General features: G+C 38.6%; 2 protein-coding genes across 4 annotated transcripts; one reads left to right on the top strand and one right to left on the bottom strand.

Annotated features, from left to right (window-relative positions):
* Window positions 1–1,972: 1,972 nt before the first annotated feature.
* Window positions 1,973–6,893, top strand: LOC114563895 (glutamate-rich protein 6-like). 3 transcript variants are annotated; one of them, XM_028590869.1, is made up of 12 exons: window positions 1,973–2,118; window positions 2,478–2,587; window positions 2,697–2,764; window positions 3,236–3,373; window positions 3,632–3,754; window positions 5,050–5,162; window positions 5,263–5,270; window positions 5,382–5,524; window positions 5,613–5,692; window positions 5,775–5,933; window positions 6,128–6,356; window positions 6,487–6,893. In XM_028590869.1, the coding sequence occupies exons 1-12, from the start codon at window positions 2,078–2,080 to the stop codon at window positions 6,706–6,708; spliced, it is 1,434 nt and encodes a 477-aa protein (XP_028446670.1). In that variant the 5' UTR covers window positions 1,973–2,077; the 3' UTR covers window positions 6,709–6,893. The 3 variants fall into 3 exon arrangements, with proteins under 3 accessions (XP_028446670.1, XP_028446669.1, XP_028446671.1); XM_028590868.1 differs by having other exon boundaries at window positions 5,263–5,524; XM_028590870.1 differs by lacking the exons at window positions 1,973–2,118; window positions 2,697–2,764 and having other exon boundaries at window positions 2,524–2,587; window positions 5,263–5,524.
* cog3 (component of oligomeric golgi complex 3) lies at window positions 6,840–19,989 on the bottom strand. The gene is made up of 23 exons (XM_028590863.1): window positions 19,767–19,989; window positions 19,348–19,494; window positions 19,186–19,247; window positions 17,801–17,966; window positions 17,157–17,231; window positions 16,625–16,717; window positions 16,229–16,354; window positions 16,031–16,111; window positions 15,895–15,938; window positions 15,663–15,789; window positions 14,987–15,078; window positions 14,418–14,557; window positions 13,759–13,919; window positions 11,930–12,038; window positions 11,716–11,834; window positions 11,017–11,106; window positions 10,240–10,360; window positions 9,864–9,952; window positions 9,592–9,726; window positions 9,173–9,248; window positions 8,913–9,040; window positions 8,109–8,207; window positions 6,840–7,938 (listed from the first exon to the last, which is right to left on the bottom strand). The coding sequence occupies exons 1-23, from the start codon at window positions 19,932–19,934 to the stop codon at window positions 7,909–7,911; spliced, it is 2,478 nt and encodes an 825-aa protein (XP_028446664.1). The 5' UTR covers window positions 19,935–19,989; the 3' UTR covers window positions 6,840–7,908.
* Between the last annotated feature and the right edge of the window lie 1,660 nt (window positions 19,990–21,649).

Raw genomic sequence — 21,649 nt, 5'->3', positions numbered from 1 at the left:
ATATTAAACCCTTGCCCCTATAACATACACATCAGTCTGCCAGAAATTCAGAAGAAGAGGAAGAAGAAACACCTCCTTCCCTCTCTACCCCTGTAGAAGAAGAACGACCCCTCTCTCAGAGGAGGGGCGGGACTGTTGATACAACGTATGTACATATCGTCATTTCAGAGCGAAGGAACTACTCATCCCATAAACCACCGCACACTACATAAGTAACTTAGTATTTTAAGTAATGCAGGAAGTGTGCATTTAGTTTCCATGCTTATTGAGTTTCCACAACAACGTTAGTGAGTAAATCTACTGAAATGGCCGCCACACCATAACAGAGGAGTGTGATGCGTCAGATGAGAATGCAGAGGTTTTTTCCCATATCATTTTGGAGTTAGTTAGGTTATTTGTGACCCAATTTGGTCAGGTATTTAACCCAGAAATTGGGTCAAAAAGAGTAACCCAATTTTCTGGGTTGAAATAACCCAACAGTGTAGTTAATATAACCTAATAACCCCATATAATCCCTTTTTAACCCAGGAGTTGGGTAAAAAATAACCCATAATGGGTTATTTTTGACCTAGGAGTTTATAGAGTGCAGATTTGAAGGGGTGCTATTCTTTCCATATATTGCAACTTCATATCACATTGCAGTCACAACTTTTTTTAATAAATTTATATCCTTTTTCTCTACCAAAGGTTATGGGCTTTTATGTCGTTATTTAGTAGGCATTTGAGAAGAAAAGACAGAAAGTAATAATCCCAAGATTCTTGTGATTACCAAACAATGTTAGTATCATCCCTTATCAAAACAGAATACATCATGGTGTATGCATCACATAGGCTTTTCAATTAACATAGTAATATGTGTCAAAAGGCACAGTGCATGTACAATGAAAACAAGCAGATCTAGCTTTAAAAAGATCAGTCAGATCTTCATTCCAATGCATTTTCAGTTTAATTGTAGCTTGTGGTAACATTCATTTAATCTATTATAACTAGTCTATTAGTCAATTGCAGACTACTGTAATTATTTATGTCCATTACTTTATATGGTCCACTGGAAGGGTGTGAATTAGTGTCATTACCAGACTTAATTATTGAGCTCATACAGCACTTGGATGTGGGTCTGTGGCTGATTCGTGATTCTTTGGTCTAAACTGGGCTTTACACTTTAGATTGTTACATGAATTGCAGATGGTAAAAACACACCTCAGAGATATCAAAAACAGTTCTCATCCTTTTTCTCTTGCTTTCTCTCACAGTCAGATTTACATTTGCTTTAGCATGAGCATAATTACATACAGTATTGCCTAAGCACAAAGTTTGCAATGTCTGTATGATAATTTAGATGTTTTAAAGGAAAATAAAGAAAAAGTATATGCACATTACTACCCAGTATAAGAAAAGTAAAAAGAAAAAAAGTAAAATGAAACATTGCTAACATTAAACAACTTAAACCACTTACTGATAAGCGATGTAATGTTATAACCACATATTTATTACACCACTATGTTATTTCACTCAAGACAATATTGCGCACTATTAGTACACGGGTCGTGGGTACTGTATGTGTATGTGTACTGCTTGCTTTGTAATTACGAGTTGAATTGCTCCCATAGGCTATAGTTCTTATTTTCATTTATATTCAAATTTTTATTTGATTATTACTTGTAATTATTTTATTTTACTTATCACTATTTATCTGTACTCATTTCTGTCCTTGTGCTGCTGCACAACTTCCCCTCTGGGGATCATTAAAAGGGTCCTAATCTTATCTTCAACAACTGAAGGTAATGGCAGTGGTGAAAACCATAGAAGAAAAGTGATGAAACAACAAAGAACAGGAGTTCAGTTTTCTCACTTATTTTCCCATTTCTGTTAATTATGCTGCCATAGAAACAGTTTCTTATTTTTATGTGGTTGCTATGGTACAATAGGAGCAAAACATTCTGTATCTGATTCAAAATGTTTTGTTTATTAATTCATTCATTTGTGGTTTCTCTGCACACCGCTGTTTCACAATGAGTCAAGGATACCAAGGAGAAGACTGACACACTTGAAACATTCGCCAGGCAAATCATCTGAGATGGCTTCGACTACAAATCCTGGACTTGTAAACAAACGGAGGTTTGAAAAAAAAATGCCACAAATTGACTTTAGTAACAGCATCATTACCAGTAGATACTAAGCAGTGCAGTCAATGGAGATCCAAGACAGAAATCTTGATTTTATGTGATATTGTCTTACCTTTTAAAGGATGATGAAAAGAGAAAAGCTGCACGTGTCCACTGTAGGCCTTCTTTAAACATGAAGTTGAATCAGCATCTATTTGAGTAAATTTAAAAAAAATGAACATCTTGCTTCCCATACAGTAGCTAGTACTTATTGCAGGGCAGTTGTATTATATTGTGCAGGTGCTTGAGCTATTGCATCCACCCTCTGTACGTATTGTCTTAATTAATTTTATAATAAAGAACTGGTTCCAGTTTAAGCTCACCTGAATATCTGACAATCCATGCATTTGATGGGAGAGTTGTCACCAGAATCAGCGTTGGTACACAAACTGACTGGAGACATGAGGAAGAGTGCAGTCAAGGTACTTTCTTCAAATTTCATGCTAATTATGAATCTCTGACCTTGGTTGGTAAATGGCTGGGAATATCTGAGATCATTCTATATATATATTTTTTTTTTTGCATTTGCAGACTATAAATACCCAAACCAAGAAACATCAAAAGCTCCTTACAATAATCTGGGGTTACTATCTGAGCAGGTCAGTGTATTGTAGATGTAGTAAATACCCAGAAGATGGTTCACAATGACAAACTTGCAATGAGGTATTCTTGCTTGTTAAGTCCCCTTTTCTCTCAACTTTAGTGATGATGTCCTTGACAAAGTAAAAGCTTTGCGAGGACACTCAAGAGTAGGAGATGTTTATCTGAACTTGACTATCTTTGTCATTAAACTAACATTTGAAACAGAGAGACCTTAGAGATGGGGTGAATATGCAATTATCATATATATAAAGTATTTTTTTGTATGTTTTAGAGATAATTTTACTATTGCCAAAGAAATACTGACGTTTTCATAGCCTTGTCTATCCTTGTCACAGTGTAAGTTTTATCTTGTGAGAGATGATATGCCATGGTATCCAGAGACATGGTTTTGATTTATTCATGAAGCACAAGTTAAAGACCTCAAAAAAGTTAATAAATTATGAAGTGTCTTTGTTTTTTCTCCTCAGAGCGTTTCTAAAAACATGAAGTCTGAACTGGAGATATCCCCAGATAATGAAGTGTTGGATTCACTCAGCAAGGAAACTCCCCAAACTCTTGCAGCCTGCCAAGGAGAAACTGAGGAGTCTCTAACTAAACTGGACAAGGTATGGAGGAAAATGCCACTTTTAAACTGCTCCTCTTCCTCTTCTCGTATAAATACGAATTCATTTATGGAACATGCAATTAGTCTGCGTTTGTCTCGTGTCAAAACTTGACCATCAATGCTGCAGCTTGTTGAAACATGCCAGACTGTAACACACTTTTTGAATAGCTCATTAACTGGAATATTTGGATACTACGTATTCGTGACAGTGTCTTTTTAAGAAAGAAAATAGGATTTCTTTTTTCCTTTACATTTTCAGATCACATCCTCAAGTGGATCAGACTCATCAGAGGAGTTGAACAGTTGCTGCTTGCACTGCCAGCAGCTGAAGAAACCCCCAGTGACCAGTGATCAGATAGCAAACAGTGTTGACACAAAAGAGGTGAGAGTGTGTGTGCAGCTAACACTACTGTTGATATGGTGACATGCTCATGTTAAATAAAAACTGACAGAACTGGGGAAAAAAAACTGACTTGCTCATTTTGCTGAATGAAAAGTTACATTCAGTGTCAAGTGTGCAGCTTGGACTTAAGATGAATATGGAAGCAAATAATAGCCATGATGAATTGAATCACATAACTGACATTTAATCACTTCTGAATATTTAATGTGGAAATTGAAATTACACTAACTTCATGGCATTTAACAACCATCTGAATTTAGGTGACTTGAATCATGTTTAGCAATGTTGGTCTGTTAACCACAAGCGTACGTGAATTATGTTTAGCAATGTTGGTCAACCACAAGCGTACATAGCATTAAGAGCAATAACGGTAGCGAGTAGTATGAAAGCCCAAAAATCCACAGGACTTTCACCCAGGAGACCGGGGTTTGTTAAAGCTTATTACGCTTAAAAGGAGACTTTTAGCGTCAATAACAATGCCAAAGGCACCTGACCAAGCCTCCGTATTTTACACAATGGGAGTGAGAATGTGTACCAGCAGGTCAAAATTGAAATGTGTCCAATATTTTTAGTTTATGACATTGCCATCAGCCTCAACTCTTATGTTGTGCTTTGTGCTAATTATGAAATGTTGGCATGCTAACATGCTCATACCTGCTGAACGTGACTATGTTAGCGTTGTCATTGTGAGCATTTTAGCATGTGGATGTTAGCATTTAGCTTAAAACACAGCTGTGCCTAAGTATAGCCTCAGATCCGCTAGCATGGCTGTAGACTCTTAGTCTCTAAGTAGTTTTTGGAGTTTACAAATGCAGACGTCCAATCAGTGGTTCATGTTACAGAATAAGCAATCATGCCTGGATGGATGAGATGTTCTTTCAGCCATACTCTGTGATCAGAACATGTGAGCTGCCTAAAATACAAGAGGAAAAAGTATTCCTGGTTGATCAGATTTTATATAGAATTTTAGTGTTGAAATGTCAATTTAAGCAACCTGGCTATGGACTTAATTTACATCCAAATTTGACTTATTGAGCAACGAATATTGAATATTCTTTTTACTTGAATTTGAAAACTCTTTGTAAAAATCAATTATTTTTCGAGAATCACTTACGAGTGACTTAAGTGATTCCTATTAAGTCCTATTTTACAATTAAGCTATGATTTGCTTCTATAGGAGATGAGTAATAATAATAAATATGATGTTGGCACTTTATAGCATTTTTACATTTACACTAGTCTTTTTTTTCTCTAACTTTCTCTCTTTGTGCCAGTTTTTCTGCTGTGACAAGGCATGGAAGATATCACAGATTTTGCTGAAGGGTGCAGCGGTTATCAGTAAAGAAACCGTGACTGATTGGGACCCAGCGATGCAGAAAGATGAAAGGTCAGGATCAACCTTGTCCATTTTTGACTTCTACCATTAAATGGTTTTCAAATTAAATTGATATGCCGTTGAATCTCGGATGCTACATTTTACACTGCAGGTTGAAAGGTTTGGAATTTGAAAGGAGCTTCTATCAGACCCCTAAAGCAGGTCACTCACTCACTCTCTCACACACACACACACTCTTGTTCATCCATGCCACCTTTACCTATATTACAGCACACAAACTAGTGTCCGTCACTCTACATAATCAACTCACTGAAGATGCTTTGACTGCCATGAAGGAAGTTTCATTCCCTGAAATAGAAATTGTGGATATTGAAAAGACTTTTTCTTTTAATGGACCAAATGCTAGACAGAAGGTATTGTCATTGGTTAAAACACCCTATCATGACTACAGCTGAGAGTATAGAAGCCAACATTAATTAATACATCTGTTTGGTTCAACAGAGGACAACACCACTTGTCAAACACTACAACAATGGTCAAACATTTATTTTGATTTTCCCAGATGGAACTGGGCAGGTGTGGTATCCTTTAAGGTGAATCAAACTGACAATTTACTGACATATCATAAAGACTTTGATTTTTCACCTTAATCATATTTAAAAGCTATCCGTCAGGAAGGCTGGCTATTCTTCTGTCCGCTTCACAGTCTGCTGACTGGTGTTGTGTGCTGGTCTTGGAGGACAAACATCTGCAGCCTTGCATTCAGGCAGTTTTCACCACCAGAGGAGAGGCTACCTGTTATCACAACAATGGCAGCATTTGGTATGATTGGTTATTTAATCATTCCTAAGATCTTATTTCATACATTCAGTATAACGGACATAAAATTAGCATATGTTCTAAATAAAATCGATTTCATTATCACCAGCTCTGTAGAAGCATACAGATATGACTGTCTGGGTGAGAGACTAAGACCCCAAGGGTCTTATTGTTCACAAGCTGCTTTTCTTTATTAGGGTGAATCTGACTCCATGGGGAGGCACCTACTGCAGTGACACAGGAGATTTAAAGAAACATTGGGGCTGGCTGGACGATAAGGATCATGTTCATGCTCCACCGTACCAGCCCCTTGGCCTGACAATGAGCCCTAACCTCAACATCCGCATCCAATCCCAAGAGCACATCTGCATCACTTTCACCTCCAGCAAACGCAGTGTACGGCTTAATGTAGGGACAAAATTGAAAGTAAGTTATTGTGGTATTAATTTAATACTCATTTGTAGCAATAGTAGAAATACAAGGGATGAGAAAGGGAGACCCAATTTTAGGCCAAATCATTGATTCTGCATTAATTTAGAATTCCTTGTTGTCACAGCCGAATCAAGGCAAAGGTCTAATGCAGCCTGACATGCTTCAGAGGTATCTGCAGCAGAAGAGTGCAGAGATCAATGTCCTGCTCCAGAACATCCAGTCCCTCATCACCTTTCAAAAGACTGTCAGTCCACAGAAGGTCAAGCCCCAGCAAAGCCTCATCTCACAGATGGAAAGACAGCGGCTGCCAATGAAACAGCAACAGTCTGCCAAGAAGACCCCCTAAAGCCGATGATGTCCTTGAATGGCAGTTTGAAGAAGAATCTCATTTGTGTTAAGTAACTCGTACTGTAGTGTGCAGAGAATTTGAATTCAATGACGAAGTGCTTCCTAGCAATAAAACCAAAGAACATTGACTTTTTTTTTTTTTTTAAATCAGAATGTTCATAAATAGTATGACTGTACACATAATTTTACATGGGACACACACACACCAAAGCAAATATCACATTGCCAGTGTCCGGTTACTTTTGTTAACTCTGCAAAGACCACTAGGAAACATACCCATAAATCATACAGTGCAAAACTGCTAAGGTCCATTATTTTTGCCAGAGTAAAAGCATATTAGTTGCAATCAAGCTATGTATAAAAGAAAAATATATATAAAACATAAGATATTGTATTTTGTTTACATATTTGCAACAGAATAACAGAAACATTCACAAGAGGGAACGTGGAAGAATCTTTAAGAAAACATCCGACAAGTAAAGAACAGCGGACTGTATTTTGCTATGATCAGAGGGGAAACCGTGCTGGACCTGAGCATCCTATAGCACATCAGGCCATCAGTGAGTTCAATCTAAATTTTACAAAGGCGGTTACATTTTAAAATAGAGGAATAAAATATTTTGCAGCATTTTTCCTCTTACTATCCTTCCAAACCCATAGAGAAACTAGGCATCTGAATGCGAGCCCCCTTACTGGCCATTAGCTACCTGATTGATGAACGACGCTTTGGTGTCCATTTGCACACCCAAAGTGTCCTTGTATGAAGACTCCTAATAAAATTCACCCCCCCACCCCTCATCCTCACATAGTGTGAAAATTATTTTTAATGCAACTGACCACAAATCCACCCTTATCAAAAATGGATTTCTCCTACATGAAAGCAACCATTACCACAACACCACCACCTTCAATGTAAGTCAAACAAAATTAACTCAGTACCCAAAATAATACCATCCACTTCCCAGTTTGTTATGGACTTCAAGATGAATACCTGAACCGCAACATACTTGACTCAAAAATCTTTGGCTTTTTTTTTTTTTTTTTGCAGTCAGTTCAGAGCTCCCGGTCAAGTTTGGAGCTCAGGTGCATCTTCTCTGGTCACCTGGAATCCTCACAGCTCCTGGTCACGGTTGGAGTTGCAACATCCCATTGCTATCCAGCGAGGGTTTCACCAGCACTGCCAGACCAAACTTGGACATTACTTATTCACAGACAGCAGTAGGTTAATCTGAAAGAGAAATGTAAAAAAAAAAAAATTATGAGTGCTCACCGTGACTTAGCTGCCATTCGTTATCTAACTTTTCTCCACTAAAGTTGCTCTCAGCAGTTTTAGATGTTGCAGCAGTATTATTAAAACTATGTCAAGTGCCCTTGGGCTGTGCTAATAACCGTACTAACCTGCTCCATCGATGGACATGCAATGATTTGAAGGTCTTCTCCGCTGTATTCCTCCTGAAGCAAGGCATGCAGTCTTTGGAATACCTGCTGGATGTTATTCTGTGGGAAAAGCCATCCTATTACTGAGTGCTGGAGGGAAATTAATACTACATTTCCATCTAGCCCAGGTCCCCTCACCATCTTGTTTCCATGTCAACCGCAGAATTTTGTTTCCCCTCTCATTCAGCTTCACCTGGCACCTTGATAACCAGTACACAGGCAGCGCAAAGATTTCTCTATTAAGAGTTCAATCACACTGTAATTTATAGCCAAAGGCACAATCTCAAAGCCAAATTTAAACAAAAAGGTCAGCCCAAGACTAAATTCAAACAGGATTGTTATCTTTATCGCTCTAAAATTGATTGACAGGTATTTTACTACAGTGACTAAGCCTTGCTAATGAATAAATGTAAGTCATTAATGACTTCGGATGCTGTGAGAGGTTTGTTTACATGGTTATGTCTGCACACAACGCTGCACAATAGGCCTAACATTCATTCATCCATCCATCCATCCATCCATCCATCCATCCATCCATCCGGGGGACAAAACACAAAAGGACTCCTCAGTGATACATGTGAATAACCTCTAATTTACCCCTTTTCAGAAGATTTGTAATTTGTCCTTTCACTGCAAGTGCATGGTACTCCTGTTTTGTAAATACTGTATGAAACAATTATTTGCACCTTAACAAGGACTTGGAAAAAACAAACTAAAAACTGACTAATGCAGCACATGCTACAACCTAGCGTTTCTGCCACCCACCCGGACAGGCTTGAAAAGGATGAACTCCGTGTCTCTATTGGCTAAGTACAAGGACATGCTCTGTAACGTGCTTGGCAGCTTGCTCTTCATCACCCGGTAGGTAGCCATCACTATATCGTTGATCTTTGCTGAAAAGAAAAAAAAAATACGGAGGAAAAGCAGAAAAAAAAAAAACACATTACCATGCCCTCTAGCATTTGCTATACAAGTTTTGATGAATTACAGTGTGATGCCAGTGGCAGTTCTGAGACAAATCTTACCTGGCTGTGCCCAAGGTTGCTGAGACAGACTGTACGTGGGACCACCTTCGATAGCCATAGTTTTAAGAGCTGCAACCTGAGTGTCGCAACAATCAAAACAAACAATTACAATCTGGAAGAATCTTAAATGGCACTGGTGTTACTATAAGCCGTGTAAACAAGTACAAGAATCACACACACACACACACACACACACACACACACACACACACACACACACACACACACACACACACACACAAACAACACACACACAACACACACACACACACACACACACACACACACACACACACACACACACACACACACACACACACACACACACACACACACACACACACACACACACACACACACACAGGATGAGCAGTCGCTGCCTGAGGCAAAGTCTGCCTTCTAACTGCTCTGACGGTTACCTTGGTGAGAAACTCCTCAAGGTTCCCCACGAAGATCTGAGTCTGCTGCTGGATGAACTGCTCACAGCTGAACTTCAGGTTTCGGTCCACATCCTTCTTAGAGTCAATGTAGTGCTCCTTTATCTCTGGTGTTCCCTGGGGGCCACAGAGACGAAGGGTTTAGTACTATCAAGAGGCGCTTCCCTAAGGCAGGGTTCTATCAAAGTACATAAAGTGTGTGGTAGGTTTAATAAAATAGGTTAAAAAAATAAATAAATAAATGGAAACACTACCTCCAACAGGAATTCAAGTATTGCGTTGTGACTGTTCAATCGGAAGAATTTGGGAACAGCCTTAGGGTTCAGGATTTTGAAGGCAGCATCTTCACACAAAGCAGAGAGATTAAATTTGGGCTGTGTAGAATTAGAGTGCCCTCTAGTGCTACCAGTTTAATATGGCCTTGACTGAGATGAGGGTGACAGGAAGAGCAATCTGCCCTGTGAGCCATCAGTTAATGTACATTATTGTGTTGGATTACACTGTCTTTTTCACATTAATTGTTGCCACCGGTGCATGCGATAGGCACAAGTTGCTTAATGAGCATGAGAATGTAATGACTGGCTTTATGGAGCTGAACACCAATGTTCCTACCACCTTTAATTATCTTACCTCGCGTTTTCTTCAGGTCCACTGAGATTTCCTTGATGGTAAAATCGGTGTGAAATGGGGCAATCTGTTCACGCACTATCAGCAGGTGCTTGATCAGGAAAAGTTGCCCATCTATTTGTGTCTACAGAAAGTGATAGCACACTGTTAAATCCACACTGCAGGCTGCCAAAACAAAAGGGCGTCTGCTGACTATCCAAGCTACAGAGAACATAAAAAGCACAAGCTTGGAGATGATAAGGGGATATGTCTAACTGATGACTGCTGATTAACCATAGTTGGAAAGGGACATAGAACGGATAAAAAGAAAAAAAAAAAAAAAAAAAAAAAAAGGCAGCTGAAGCTATTTATTGCTCAGCTAGCAACTAAAACATTGGAAAAACACATCAACATGGGGTGGGAACACATTCTCTGAGATTGAAGCTGCTGCTTTAATTTTAAGTGCTGCTGCTTTAATTTTAAGTGTTTGGTTGAAACAGGCCAGTTAGCACAGATAGACAGCAAATTTGAAGGTGACAGAAGCATATAAATAAAGGACGGTCTGCTGAGCATAATAAAGCATTGATTACAATAAAACTTTAAATTACATCTGAGCTACTTTAGTTAGGGTCCTGTAGCTGGAAGGAATTTGAATATTATAATTTTATCTGAGGGAACTAACCTTATTTACTCTTTCAAAGCTTAATTTATTTTTCTTAATTTTTAGTCTATTAGAATAAAAATCTGAAAGGTTCAGTAAATATACAAAATCATACTATACTCTTAACCATGTGTGCAAACCTTGTTTTTAAGGATGATATCTGAAGCTTTAAGCAGGGACTGGATGCAGGCAGATAAGGCTTCTTGAGATAAACCCTGGAAGACTGCTCTCTGGAAAAAGACCAAGTCACAGTAAGAAACACAGAAATAAGAAATGCCAAAGTGGGAAAACTATATAGCACACATCCTGCCATATTTAAAAAAGGTCCCATGGCATGACAATTTCACTTTGAGGTTTTTTAACATTAATAAGAGTTCCCCTAGCCTGCCTATGGTCCCCCAGTGGCTAGAAATGGCAATAGGTGTAAACTGAGCCCTGGGTATCGATCTGGAATCTTGCTCCTTATGATGTCATAAGGAGCCAGGTTACCTCCCCTTTCTCTGCTTTGCCCACCCAGAGAATTTGGCCCACCCATGAGAGAGACATCACGGCTTGCAAAGTGGCAGTTGGTCAAGGCCACAACCCCACCCTCCACCTTGCCCCCCCCTCTCTCCTCCTCAATAGCTACAGACACAGAGATGGCACATACTAAGGAAAGCTCATTGTGGGACTGGCTCTAGTGGCTGTAATACTGCACCAAGGCTGAATTTCGGGAAAGAGACTTCAGATACTGTATTAGGGGACCACTGAGGTCTATATAAAAGCATCCAAAAAGCAGTATGTCATAGGACCTTTAAGGATAGGAGACTAAAAATTTGAGACAAAAAGTGAAGACTTACATCTATACATCTGTAGAGCTTTGACAGACAAACCAGCGTACGTCTGACAGTAGGGTACCACATGCCATGCAAATCAGCAGGAGAGATCGATGTCTGCTGGCGTGATGCTTCTACATTGCCTGTATTCAATGTACAAAGGAGGAAGAGCCATCAGGCAACAATAACACCAAAGTTGTAAAAAATAAAATAAAAATCTCAATCTGGAAACACGGACCAGCATTACTGTTTCTTCTACCATCAGGATCCTCAAGCTGAACGTCAGAAAACACGGACTCTTGTGACATCTGCTTCATCTGCTCTTCCTTCAAGCTTTGAGCAATTCTCTATTGACAAGAGTTAGAATATAAAAAAAGTGTTAGATTCTTCTTTTTCCATTTGTTTCAACAAAGGTTTTTAAAAGGCAAAGTTAACAGAAAATAATATTCAACTTCCAAAATAAGTCTTTAGACAGACAGAAAGCCAGATACACAAAGAAATGTAAAGGGCATCAGATTGAGTAAATTGTGTGGATGCAGCTAAATGTATTCTATTGTATTTTCTTCTTTTATGCCCTCTTAAACATGTAAGATGTCCTTGTGTATCTAGAAAGGCGTCAGCCAAATACAATTTTATTATTATTATTATTATTATTATTATTATTATTATTATCATTATTATGCTGAATGTTATGAGGAAGATCTCTTAATTGTGATTATTTTGACAGATTTTGCGATAGCAATATGATTCACAATAGGGAGGGAATGATTACTTTTGTATCAATCTAATTTTCATTGAAAATTATTAAAAATAAAACTAAAAAACTAAATCACTAAAATGATTTTTGCAAGGATCTGTAGCAAGTTTGTTGGATACGATTTGTAGGCCGGGACGTCTCTGCAGCACCACAATACTTCATTTAGAATGGTTTGACACATATTTTGTCTTCAACAAATGTTGCTCCCCATTGCGATTTGGATATTACACTAGTCCATATTGAGATTTTCATACAATTGTGACTAATTGTGCAGCCCTAATGCAGCACATTTTAAGAGTTGTAAAATATATGTTAAAGCACAAAGGGGTTTAATAACATACAGATATCCACAGGACCAAAGCCCTTCCAAGGCCATTAATTATAATGGATTGTGCTTTTCAAGGACCTGTAGGTAGAAAGTGGTACAGGTCACTTTTTTCTACTTTGCTTAGGTTTTTCAAAGTTTCCAATTACATTACGTTAGCTATGACACAAAGACAGAAATATCAGAACATATGCCTGCACAGTCCGCAATTTGACAATGAGAAAATAGTGCTCATGAAACACAAGAGCTTTAAAACATTAGTCAAGACTCAAAGGCATATGTAACTACATGTGCAGACATTCACAAGCCAGAAGACCTTACAATTTACGTACAGTTCAACTTAAAACATTAAGACAGTTCTGCATGTTATGTCAGACATAAGCATTTGGAAAATCATTATCTTGGGCTCTGGGAACTTTTGATGGACATTTCAAAGACAAAATGATTAATCAAAAAAGTGAATCGATACATTAAAGCTATAGTGTGTAGTTTCGGTCTCCCCATGAGGAATTCAATTAGTCGGTGCATCCACATGATACAAGCCTTCTGTGATCGCACTTCACCCCACCCCTCCCCCACAAAGTTGCTAGTAGCCAAGGAGGACACGGAGGATTAAAAAAAAAAAAAAAACATGAACTCTTCAGATGAGGCAATTATCTTTACTCGAGTTTCTGCGCGGGAAAGTCGCCGGACGACACCAGTTTCTGAACATAGCCATACTGAGAAATTCAAAGAGGGTTTTGTGGAGCCGATAGTCTTAATTAGCTTTGAAGCAACTCACTTGGCAATGGCTTGAATGTAACAGACGTTCATTGTTATTAAAAAGCTACGCACTAAAGCTTTAACTAATACAAATATTCATTAGTTGTAGCCGTAATTACATCCATGGTGTGTAAAGCAGGTTGAGTAGAAGCTAAACTGATTACAATTAGTGGAGCTTTTGTTTGTAAAGATGTTACAAAAACTTTCAGCACGCAAAACTTACCTCCATCATCTCCAGTTTTTCAGGATAGGCCAGATCCCCTGGAGCTGGGTTGTAACCTGTGATATCAGTGTTGATGTAGATGTGAGTCCTGTAGACCAGCCTCTCCTGGACATCCTCCAGCATTTGCTTCACTAATGCATCAAAGGCACCCAACTGAGTAGCTACATAGAAGAGGCCAGAGGTCAGTCTACAGTTGAACCTCTATCAAAATTACAACAAACTTGGCTTTCTAGCCAAACAGAATTTAATAAAAAAAGAAGAGTAAAAGCACATCCTAGTGTATATAGTTTTTGTTCTCAAATATCAACCCACTAACTGACTGGACTGTTAACTTCACAAAACCTCTGTGTAAGTTGTGATAACATTTTGAAAAGGTTTGACATTTTGAATATATGCTTATTTGCTTTCTTGCCGAGAGTTAGATGACAAAATCGATACCACTCTCATGTCTGCATGGTAAACACGTAGCTAACGCTAGCAGCTACCGCAGGCTCACTTAGCTTAGCACAGAGACTGGAAACGGGAGGAAACAACTAGCTTGGCTCTGTCCAAGGTAACAAGATGGTAATATAATCAGTCTCCAAACTCCAGCAAAGCTGTATCTGAGTAGCTTAACATTTCACACCCTAGTGAGAAACTTTGAGGAGAACAAAAGCTACCATTGTTATGAACATGGTCTTCCAGCATCTCGTTCTTGAGGATACTGCAGAGCTCAGACAGGGTTTCCAGGTGGATGATGTGGATGATTAGAGGCCGGAGGACATCATACAGGGACAAGCATAAATTCTCCAGCAGCTCGCTGTCAGAGATTAAACACCATTTAATTCCTTTGTACAACTGAGAGAAGAAGTCTAAAATTATACTTTGTTAAATTCCAGCTTTGACTTTTTTCTTTCAAGTTAAGGAATAAAGTAATGACTAAAAATAAATTATGAAAACTGTTAAAAATGGGTTTGTTCTTAAATGTTAAGGAATAAAGTAATGACTAAAAATAATTATGAAAACTGTTAAAAATGAGTTTGTTCTTAAATGGTAATACAATTCTCTACCAATGCTGTATAAATTGGTATTTCGAGCGCTTCACACATCAAGCAAAACTTGAAATGGCGATCATGCATTTTGAAGTGTCACGCCTTAAACAAACACATTCTGCCTGCATGTGTGCTACAAGTCGATGGCTCTCTGTGTGCTCATTGATCATGTTCCCAATGAGGCGGGCGCTACTCACTCTAGTTTAGGTGTAGGTTTAGAGAAGAACTCTTTGTAGAGTTGGTGCTCATCCTGGCAGACGTGAACCATAAAAGCACAGCCACTGCGAACCTGTACAAATACACATAATGATCACCCGCTGCAGAGTCTACCAATACTTTGCCTGGGCTCCACTTCAAACAAGCAAAAACACCCTCCTCCCACATAAATGATGCATGCACCCATTACAGCAATCATTAACAAGATGCATAACCTTTCAATTTTCATTAAAATAAAAATCTCGGACAGGTGGGGCGGCTGTTATGACGTTTGTTGTATGAAATTCTGACCTTTAATTATAGCATCCCATCAAGCCAATTAGTGGAGTGTTTTTAAATGCCACAACAGCGTCAAAATACATAGTCTTTCAGGGTACCAAAATTATCTCTGAAGTATCAACTTAGAATACAAATATGTTGGTGCCAACCTTTAGGTGAGTTACATTTTTTTAACAGTAGAGGAATGGGAAACAACACTCTGCACAGTAATTCACTTGTGAAGAAAACAAAAAGTACACTTTGGATACCTGCTGTGCACAATCTCATTTATCATGTGCACAGCGCAGACAAACAATCCAGAGGGACCATACTGTGCATTCTTTGCCAGCTCAAATGTCACCTAAAGGGCAGTTCTGCTTTGAACAAGTCATGCCTTACCAATGCGCAGTGGTCTTTGCTGTTTTGGTTGGTCAGGTCAGTAATGGTGGATGTAATGCTGGGGCTGAGGAGCAGCTCTCTCTGGTCAAGGTAGCACTGATGAATTTCATCTAGGAGCTGACAGTATCTGCTCACATCAATATAGGAAGGGATAAGTTAATTTAGCACAAGAACTGTGGAAAAAACAAACAGGAATGCTGCTACTTTATTCTGGAGAAATGCTGACACTCACTCTGGAATCTTCTCTGCTCGCTGTTCTATCTGTTCAATCAGTGACTGAAAGGAGAAAACACATCAATGAAAATATATTTTTACAGAAAAAGATCTATGCATAATTTCAGTGAGTAATAAAAAAACATAATACTCACTCTAACTTTAGGTGCAGCTGCTCTATACTTAACATAATAAAGTGTAAAGGCATTGTCTGCGTTGGTCAAGCCCATTGGATCCTGGGGGAGACAAAAGATTTAAATCAAGTATTGATATTGGACTAGGCACACGCAATATGAACGCCTCTATACACCATTGTTGACTGTGTAGGAGAAGGAAATGTGGCTTTCCCTTACCCTTTTCGTTAACTGGCCTGTGAGATGCTGCATAGTGTTTACAATGTGGACTTTCATAAAGTGCATAGCTTTAGAAAGACATTGTTTAAACTTGGCCAGATAAACTGGATAGTCCTTGAAATTGGTCTGTAATCAGTAGAGATAAGCAGGTGTTAGAGTTTTATTGTGATCACATATCTATTGCAATGCATAAATCATACCAAGTCAACAGTATGTTGTCACGGTCTTAGTTAAATTGTCCAGTAGTATAAATATGCATTTACTACACGGAAGGCATTTAAAATATATTTACTGTACTGCTCAAAAACATGATCTAGTGTTTATTTATTCTATCGCTGGAAGTAAAATGAGATTTGCAAATACAGAATTGAAATGTTGAGAATGCGAGCTACTTACATGGGAGGAAACATATTCAATGCAGTCATCCAATTTTGACAGCATTGGTATAAAGCCTTCACTATTTACAGACAAGGTTGATGAGTTCAGTTTCTGCAAAGGCAAAGAAAAAGCTAGTTTCAAAGTAATTCCAAACATAAACAATTATAATCTTCCATCTTTATACTCAGTTTCATTTGGCAGTTACCACTGACAGAAATGTGTTGTTTTTATAACTGAAACCAAGCCAAAAGTAAAATCTATAAAAACCAGTCTTAAAGACTTTCCTTTGATGTTTGAAAGTTTTCAGAGATTAAACTAAATTTGATGAGTACATTTATGAAACTTTTTAGAAATAGTCATGTAGGAAATGTAGCTGACATCCAAATTCTTCAGAATATGTTTTCTTAATCTGGGACATAACTGCTGATCTTTAATAATGATGATTAGGTAAATATCTAATCAGAAATTAACACGCACATCATTTACAATGCATTTTATGCAGTGCATTTACCAAACGTTTCAAAACGAAGACCAAAAAAAACCAACCTACCGTGTTTATGTTTTCTAACTCATTAAAATATGACAGCTTCTGTTGTATGCTCTCTGCCAGGTCAACAAGCTCTGACTGTAAAAAAAGAAAACAAGCCACAGTTGACACGATATGACATGACAGTTTAATTTCAGTTCAGTTAAAGTTCCTCGAATGGTCCAATCTACATACATTTGTTAACATAAGCTTCTATCTGCAAGGGAAAAAAAGAATGAAAACTGCAGTGCTACAATATTAAATATATGCCAGGGAAAGAATGAGCAGAACACAGATTTTTTGGACCTGAAGAATGCTTGCTAGCAATATTATATTCAGACAAGCTTTTATCTATGTCACGCTGTTCTGAACTAGATACTGCACAGTATTTCCAGTTATCTCCGGGGACTCCTACAATTTTACAATTGTTTTACAATTACAATTCAGAACAACACGGGAGGTTACACCATACAGACAGCTAATTCCATAGTTTCTATGATTGGGAGTGATGTTCATGGTTGCAAATACTAAATACTAGCTTGTCCTGGACTATAGAAAAAAATAATTCAGTGACTTTACAATTTAAACATATTCTATTGATCAAGTCTCAGCGATAGACTTATTATGTGGCTTGGGTTAATAGATGGATTGAACAGCATGCAGCTTACCTGCTCTTTTAGGAGCTGTTCACAGGCCTCGTGTAGGGTGCCAGTCTTATTGGACACAAACAGATACTGTTTCTGAAGGGAGTTCAAGTGCTCCAGAGCAGCACTGACATCTTTCAGGATAGCATCACATTGCTCCTGGTAGCAGTTTAGATCATTTCTGGTTTTCCTATAGGGAAAGCAGACAAATTATCTGCATGCTTACCCAAAGACAAGATGATGCAGTGAAGCTACCTACTGGTCTGCACAGCAGTTTGACAACGTTTTAGCAGAAAAGTTGATGCACTGTCCTTTATGGGTTAAAACTTTCAACGGTCACAACTGTGGCCACTTTAAAAGCAAACTTGAAACTTCTTTGTTGGCTTATGATTAGTTACGGTGTGTCTGTGGGTTATGTCCGTAGGGACTTTGCTTTGGAACTGGAGGGTAGCTAGTTCAAGTCCTGGACGGACCAGGTAGGAAGTGGGGACTGTTTGCTGGAGACGTACAGCGACCCATCATTCTGACATCTCTCCACATTTGATGCACGTACATGTGTGTGTAAATAAGGAAAAATAACAACACAATGAAAACATGAATTTCCTTAAAGGATCACGTCGACTCATTGGGAATTTAGCTTATTCACTGTAACCCCCAGAGTTAGATAAGTCGATACATACCCTTCTCATCTCCGTGCGTGCTGTAACGCTGTCTGACGGCTCCAGCGGCATCAGGCCAGCACAGAACATGCAGGTGAATGGTTCCAGCAATCCTACTGCTCCGAATAAGTGACAAAATAACGCCAACATGTTCCTATTTACATGTTGTGATTTGTAGAGTCACAGCGTGTACAAAAAACAACTTAACATGAGACACAGCCACCTTCTATCCCTAAACAAACCAGGAACTATATTCTTAGGTGAAAGAATATAGTACTTTGGCAGAGTGATATGCTCGCAGCAAGCCTGTCTGAGAATATAGTTCCAGCTTGTTTATGGTTAGAAGATGGCTGGGTCTCATGTTACGTTGTTTTTTGTACATGCTGTGACTCTACAAATCACAACATGTAAATAGGAACATGTTGGCATTATTTTGTCACTTTTGTCACAATTTGGAGCAGTAAGATTACTGGAACCATTCACCTGCAGGATCTGTGCTGGGCTAAGCTAATGCTGGAGCCGTCAGACAGCGTTACAGCACGCACGGAGATGAGAAGGGTATGTATCGACTTATCTAACTCTGGGGGTTACGGTGAATAAGCTAAAGTCCCAATAAGTCGGCGTGTTCCTTTAAGGGGACAAACAAAGTACATTGTTATTATTAAAAAAGCTTTACTCTAAGCTTAACCTCCTCCAAACAAGCTAATACACTTAGCACAGTGTAGTGTAAAGCACTTAACATGTATGCACCTGTATTTTGCGCTCTCATCCTGGTCCATGTTGGCCTCTAACTTGGCAAACCAGGCAAAAAACTGCAACACAGATTTGCACTGTATTAAAACCATGCATCGCATTGTGATATAGCATGTCTGACTGGCTACAGCACAGCTTACTGCTGGCAAAGACAGTCACCTGTTGTGCAGTTTCTATCCTGTCATTCTCCATATCAAGCATCTGGAAACCCTTGAGCAGGACGTCCTCCGTTGACGCCGGCACAGTCGCTGTGAAGGGGGACTGCAAGGACCGCGATGAAAGACTGCACAAGTCCTCAATGGGCAACTGCAAAACAAAGCAGGGCTCTCTGGTTCAACACACCCACAAGCCTTCGCATAAAGCTAGCTGGACAGCTTGACGTGGCGGAGTGCAACCCTCTAGATAGCCAACAGGCTAACATTTATAGGAACTTTAATATCATGTTTACACGGCAGGATAAATGTGAGCTAAGTGCATACAGAGGCAGCTTCAGAGTTAAAGTTAACCTCACTGACGTGTTAAGAAAGTAAGTTAGCAACCCTGTTAGCAAGCTAGCTGGCTCCGGAGTCACATCTCACCTCTGACGGGATAGAGAGCGTTTCAGTTGCGGCCCGGATCTCCAGGACAGCGTCCATTTGTTTCTCCGTGAGGGGAGCCATGGCATCGGTGCGACGATCCCATAACGACAATTTCTCCCGGGTATCTTTATCTGTTATGTCCAGGAGCGACTGATCTGTGGACGCCATCGTCACTTTATACAGCACCAACGTCAGCAGCAACGCGCAGGCACTTCCTGTTCCGAGAGCGTGGGCGGGGCTTGACTGATATAGCTGCTACAGTGAATTTAATCACTTCTCAAATAGTTTAATATTTTGACATTATTACAAATCATGCTAACCTAAGCAACTCTATGTGGGTTAAGGTTAAGTGTTTCTTGTGTCTTTTCTTTAAGTTTATATATAACGTGTTTGCTTTTCATGCTATTTATAGTTTGTTTTATTTTTTTGTTTTTTGGTGTCTTTTCTTTTCTTCTTTTTTTATTATAAAAAAGTTATTATGTGGTTGGTGGTTACACATTCATAAAATAAACATTTAAACTGCCCATACATAATTACATTGAGCAGGTTTAAATACAATAAAATAAATAAACAGTAGATAAATGTTGGAACAAAATTGTATTGTAATGTTTTATAATTTTTACTTATCATGATCAATATCTTGATAAGTTATTCACTTCGCATTTGATTGTTCCTGACCTAGTCACTATTTATTCAATATTTTGCACTGAAAGTTGCATCGCTGCATTATTCATTCTTTTGGATTTCCAACGGGGACCCAGTCTAACACAATCACGTTTCTCAATGTACTGCACCGCACTGTATACAGATGGTTGACAATAAAGTCTGTCTTGTCTCTTATCTTATCTGAAGCCCACTAAATCATTTTTACAAAGCTAACACCACAAGACAAATACACAAGTTTCTGGTTGGGACAGATATGGCCTCTACCAGCACAATCATTTATCACAGAAAATACAAATCCAGCAGGTGGTGCCCCAGGGCATGTTGTTAATACTTCTATTAAAATTTTCAGTTCTTGCTCATTATGTCTGCAAATTGGTTTCTTTTCTCTAAGTACTCATTCAGAGTAAAATACTTGATCAGACTTATTGTATTGCAGTCACACATACAAAGACTTTTCTTTTCCCCCCAGCATAGCCTTAACTTTAATGCGTTCCAACTTAACCATACCTGTCTTTATAGGCATGCATAGAAGATAAAGCACAGAAGAACAAAAAATAGTGTCTTTGTTTAGATGTGTTCTTAACCCCACGGTTTTCTCTCTGTCTCATAATGGAAAGCAGACACTGGACAATATACATTGGCTACTGTATTTTTCTGTTTGTTTCAATATACTGACAGTGATAAAGCGGTAGCAAACACAGCCCATTGGCTATGCTGTGGCCTTAAGGCAATTTTTATCAAGAGATGTAATATTAACTTATGCACACCAACATTTCATTACTTCAATAAAATAAAAATGTCTTTTGCAAAATATTTACTTTGTTACTGGCATTTTTAGTTTTTTTGTTGTATAATTCATTTTTAAAATGTTTTTTCACTTAAAGAGCTAACATTGTAGTCAAAACCAGAACAAGCAATCAATTGTGATTACAAAAATGTCTTCCAGTATTTCTTTACACATCTCAATCCAACAAAATCCTGGTGGCATGAGGTGGTAGTGTTCGCAGCTCTGTCTGCAGGGTGTCTCATGGGAAGGTCACACAGAGTTCAGATTTTTTCTTTCTTTTTTATCACTTGTCTACTTTGGTTGAAAGGGGATGCTGCAGAATTCAAGCCACGTTACTCCAGAACAAAAAGAGATGTCAGAGCAAATCTTGTCAACAGTTGTATTTTGGCTCAGTGTGGGTCAGAGTGAGTCCTGTAAAGCAAGACTGCCA

This window comes from Perca flavescens, chromosome 11 (genome assembly GCF_004354835.1).
Source record: "Perca flavescens isolate YP-PL-M2 chromosome 11, PFLA_1.0, whole genome shotgun sequence".
NCBI lineage: Eukaryota > Metazoa > Chordata > Actinopteri > Perciformes > Percidae > Perca > Perca flavescens.
The sequence above is the reverse complement of the archived record's forward strand: the minus strand, read 5'-3'. Positions and strand labels throughout refer to the sequence as shown.

Bases quoted from the DNA above. Each gene is read 5' to 3' on its own strand.
- LOC114563895 (XM_028590868.1), top strand. From the start codon at position 2,078: ATGGCTTCGACTACAAATCCTGGACTTGTAAACAAACGGAG. The intron at 2,119-2,477 runs GTTTGAAAAAAA...AACTGGTTCCAG, and splicing joins GGACTTGTAAACAAACGGAG to TTTAAGCTCACCTGAATATC. The intron at 3,374-3,631 runs GTATGGAGGAAA...TTACATTTTCAG, and splicing joins CTCTAACTAAACTGGACAAG to ATCACATCCTCAAGTGGATC.
- cog3 (XM_028590863.1), bottom strand. From the start codon at position 19,934: ATGGCGTCCACAGATCAGTCGCTCCTGGACATAACAGATAAAGATACC. The intron at 19,495-19,766 runs GTGAGATGTGAC...TTTGTTTTGCAG, and splicing joins CGCTCTCTATCCCGTCAGAG to TTGCCCATTGAGGACTTGTG. The intron at 9,249-9,591 runs GTAACCGTCAGA...TGCGACACTCAG, and splicing joins TTGAGGAGTTTCTCACCAAG to GTTGCAGCTCTTAAAACTAT.